This window comes from Camelina sativa, chromosome 1 (genome assembly GCF_000633955.1).
Source record: "Camelina sativa cultivar DH55 chromosome 1, Cs, whole genome shotgun sequence".
NCBI classification, from domain to species: Eukaryota; Viridiplantae; Streptophyta; class Magnoliopsida; order Brassicales; family Brassicaceae; genus Camelina; species Camelina sativa.
In genome coordinates this window covers 17,945,011-17,949,388 of record NC_025685.1, presented here as the reverse complement: position 1 = coordinate 17,949,388, position 4,378 = coordinate 17,945,011, and the positions used below count along the sequence as shown (strand labels likewise).

The 4,378-nt window shown below is 35.7% G+C and overlaps 1 protein-coding gene across 1 annotated transcript; it reads right to left on the bottom strand.

Moving 5' to 3' along the window:
- LOC104793607 (3',5'-nucleoside bisphosphate phosphatase) lies at window positions 1,909–4,163 on the bottom strand. Its single transcript, XM_010520006.2, has 5 exons — window positions 3,774–4,163; window positions 3,400–3,524; window positions 2,997–3,311; window positions 2,508–2,677; window positions 1,909–2,427 (listed from the first exon to the last, which is right to left on the bottom strand). The coding sequence occupies exons 1-5, from the start codon at window positions 4,071–4,073 to the stop codon at window positions 2,015–2,017; spliced, it is 1,323 nt and encodes a 440-aa protein (XP_010518308.1). The 5' UTR covers window positions 4,074–4,163; the 3' UTR covers window positions 1,909–2,014.

Below are 4,378 nucleotides of genomic sequence, written 5' to 3'. Positions count from 1 at the left end.
CTTGTAGTTAGATGTGTTCGGTTCCGGTTCCAGTTCCAGTGACTCTAGTGCATTCTAATGGGAGGAGAATTCACCTTTGTCACTCTTCCTAATTTTACCTAAAACTTTATAATCTTTAAAATACTTGTATTACAGAGACAAAATAATGCATTTTTAAAGACATTTTTTTCTTTCAAATATGCATATCAAAAATATACTTTTATTTGAAATTAAGAAATAATATTCAATATTTTGATAACTAAAACAACTTTTAAACAGATTTTTGTATAAATTATTTAACCAGTTTTAAATGCAATTATTGAACCGAACCAAATTGAAAAGTCAGAATTCATTAATAATTGTTTTAATTACATATATACTTCAACATAAAACTTTAATATCTTTAGATACCTAATACTAATTATTTAAATTACCAAAAGTGAAAGTTCTTCTTTAAATATATAATACTAATTATTTCAATTATCTTTAAATACATAACACATGATAAAATTAAAATTTTGAATTTTAAAAAGGGAAAATTAAGGTTTTTTACACAATTTTGAAACTAACATCCAATATACTATTATATGGTAAGATAACATAATTATTACCTAAGTCATGTGGTAGAAATATGGATCAATTACAGAAATGAGGATTTTTTTTAAAGATTCTTATGAGTTACAGGAATAGGCTTTTTAATTTGACTGAATAGAAAAAATTGCCCTTTTACTAATTGATTATATCTCAATCTCATGTTTCTTTCTTACTTCAACCACGTTCTCAGATCTCACCGTCGTGGTTTGAAAAGAAAGACTTGTGACTGCCGTGAATGCTCAGATCTCTCAGTCGATGAACGTTTAGTTGATCGCGTCCATTCTCATGGGTAAAAATGAATTTGATAGTCTCCTCCTCCTTGGTAGTTATCTTGTTTGTGGTTTATGTAAGATTAAAAGAGAATTTTGATATGATTAATGTTTATGATTGGAACCCTTGGGTTCTTAGATAGTATTTCCTTAGGGTATAGCTTCTCATCCAAAGCAAAATAGATGAAATCCAGTGAATTTATCCAATCGGAGATGGTGTTGGCGTCAGAGTGGTTTTTTTTTTCGAAAGCTAAGGAATTGGTTTTCAAGGTGACGAAGATGGTGTGTATGAAACAAAATATGAGATGCCATGGTTTTGCTCGACGAAAAAAAGGTGATTGTGGTTGTGGTCTAGTGAAAAGAAGGAAGGAGAAGACACAGAGGTTAAGAGAAAATTTGATTTTTCCTTTAGACCAAAAATGACTAAAATCGAGAGTCTGAACCATACTACCTAATTTCAAATATTTTGCTCAACAAAGCTCCAATCCAACAAATATCCCGATAGAAATATGCATATACTTATCTAAGAATTGTTTTTTTTTTTTTAATTGTATACGGTTGCATATTTTTGTGCAGAGTTAATTTGGATAGAAAAGAGGAAAAAAAAATTTGAAACATTTGCACAGTTTGACAAAAATGAATGCGAACCACAGTTTTTTTCACCCTGAACAATTACACAATCTCTTGATATAAGAAGAGAACTATAAAATCCATTTGGACTTCGAGATTATGGGTAGTGAATAGTGGAGAGAGTGAAAGTGAAAAGTGACTTAAATATGAAAGTGTATAAGTTAGAAAATAAAAATAAAAAATCGTAGGAAACAATGAACTACGACGAGTGTAATGATGGGCAAGAGTGGAGAGAGTGCCAAGAATGAGTGCAAAGTTTCAAATATCTTCCTTTAACCGTCCTATATAATAAAATAAAAATGAAAAAGTCTTTCATGAACTTTTATCTTTTTCTAAATCTGTTTTCTTTAATTGAAATTTGAATGACTCAACTCTTTCGATTTAAAAATAGAAATTATTGCAAAAAAACAAACAAACGTAACTTTACAAAGATTGCTTACGGATTTGAATCTTGCTAGTTTTTTTATTTTCGTTGGTTTGATAATTTGATTGATGTGGAGAGACCACACAATATGTAGCATTGTAAGAAGAGACTCAAATATTCAAGGACCAACTGTGATACATGATCCATTTGACGTTATTGGTACAAAAGAAAGCTTCGTTCTGAGAGCCTCAAACTCATCATTTTCTCTCTCAACACTCGTCAACCAAACCGCTAGACATCGGTCCATCAACTCCTTACCACAAGACCAAGCTGAGTTTCCTTTCAGAATCCTTGCCCTATCGAACCGTAAGATATTGGAGAGGTTTGAATCAGATGGTTGGTCAGAGAATGCTCTCATGGTTGCTTTAATGGCTTCGCACCATATAGGACGTCCAACGTTCAAGAATTCCTGCAGTGCCGTCACGGGAAGATTTACGCTCCCCAATTCAGATTCGTTGCGTCCGCCTTTTCCATGATAATCTGACCCTCCTAGTTTCAGCAGACTGTACGTATCAGCCAACTCGCTAAACACTGTTCCATCAAGATTCAAATTCAGTGAACCCAAATAGATAGATAGATAGATATATCGAGAGAGAGCGAGGGAGGGAGACCTTCTAGCTTGCCGTCGCTCCTATAAACCTCGACGCCATGAAGTCCAGCATCTTTCAATCTCCTGATAACACCGACATGATTCTTCAATGCCCACGGATGTGCAAGCACAGCTACACCACCGGTTTTGCATATAAGTTTTACTGCTTCCTCGGCCATAGGCTCACTCCCTCTGCAAAAAACAGTATGATACTGATAGGTTTTAAACCGGTACCAACAAACTACACCAGATAAGATATTTGATTTATCTAAGAGTCTCAAACAATGCCTAAAGGAATATCCAAGACCAATCCAGAATACCCCAAACTCTTACTGCCTAAACTTTCTCCCAGCATGTTAGATCTCTAGTTGACTTATTCTAATATAGTTGATAAACTGTTGAAATCCACTACAATGCCCCTGGATTGGACTAGCATATGGTTTACAATAAACACTTAAAATCCACAAGGTTCCACAAAACCAGCCAAACTAGCAAAAGAAGCAGAACTTACGTGGCATACGCAGGTCCACCATCATGTAAATATTTAGTGAAAGCTTGTCTCAAATTCTCCACGTATCCTGCTTCAAGAAGCGCTCTGGCTACATGCATCCTGCCGGGAGCAACATCCTTGCCTGCAATCCTGGTGACATGTTCCCATGTTAGAGGTATCTTGAGCTTATTCAGTTTCAAGACCATTTCTCTCCCACGGACAAAACGCCCATCCCTTATCTTCACCAAGAAATCTTCCAACTCGTCGTACATTGCTGGACCCGAAGTGCCATAGTAAGCAAGTATATGCACGGGCTCCTCCTCACAACCAGAGTCTCTGGAATTTGGCAATTAAATCTCTCATATATACATACTTTTGATGGACTAAATGATTATTCAGAAATACGAAGATCATAAAGACACACCTCAAACCGAATAATGCGCTGATCTCAATACCCGGAATGATCTTCACTCCGAATCTACGTCCTGCTTCGACTGCTTCTGGGATACCAGCCATAGTATCATGATCCGTTAGCGAAAGAACTTTCACCTGAGAAGCAATCAAATCCTCAAATATCATCATGCCTAAGGAATTGTGTAATCATGCTGGAAAGATATAAACCCTTGTTTCATATCATTCCTAAGGAATCACCAAAGACAACCAAAAAAATATACAACAAACCAAAGATGACCCACTAAAACAGAGGTACAAAAGCTATAATCTTAACCAGTCAAGAAAACCCAAAATTCAGATCTACTCTCTCCTTATTCAATTTTTTTAAAGAAATATGAAACTAACCCCATTGATATGAGCCCTCTCGACGAGCTTCCAAGGGGAGAGAAACCCATCGCTGCGATTTGAATGAGAGTGAAGCTCGAACACCAATTTGTCTCCACATCTCAAAGAGCCACTATTGATGGTAACGGCAAAGTCATCAGAGGAAGAGGAGAGAGATGTCGAAGAAGAAGAAGAAGAACCGACGAAGAGCCAATCGCAAACCGATTTGAAAGCCTCTGTTTGATCTGTGTTCATCTTCTTCTTGCTACCACTACCCCGCTTCTTCTTCTTCTTCTTCGCCCTTTTCTTTTCGTCACCCATGACTGTGGGGACTAGGGCAAAGGTACCAAAATATGGAGGATGGGTTTTAGAAGCGCCGGAAGGTCTTATTGCCGTCGGAGAAGATGGAAGAGAGTGGGCCAAATAAATAACCGAATTAAACCGGTTAAATAGTTTTTGGTTTATTTATTGGTCAAATATTAGATTTGATCAAATTTGGTTGAATCAAACCGCATTAAATAGTTTCCGGTTTATTTATTGGTTCAATTGGAAATGTAGTACAGTACTTTACAATTTTTTTTTTTTTTTTTTTTTTTTTTTTTTTTTTTTTTTTTTTTTTTTTTTTT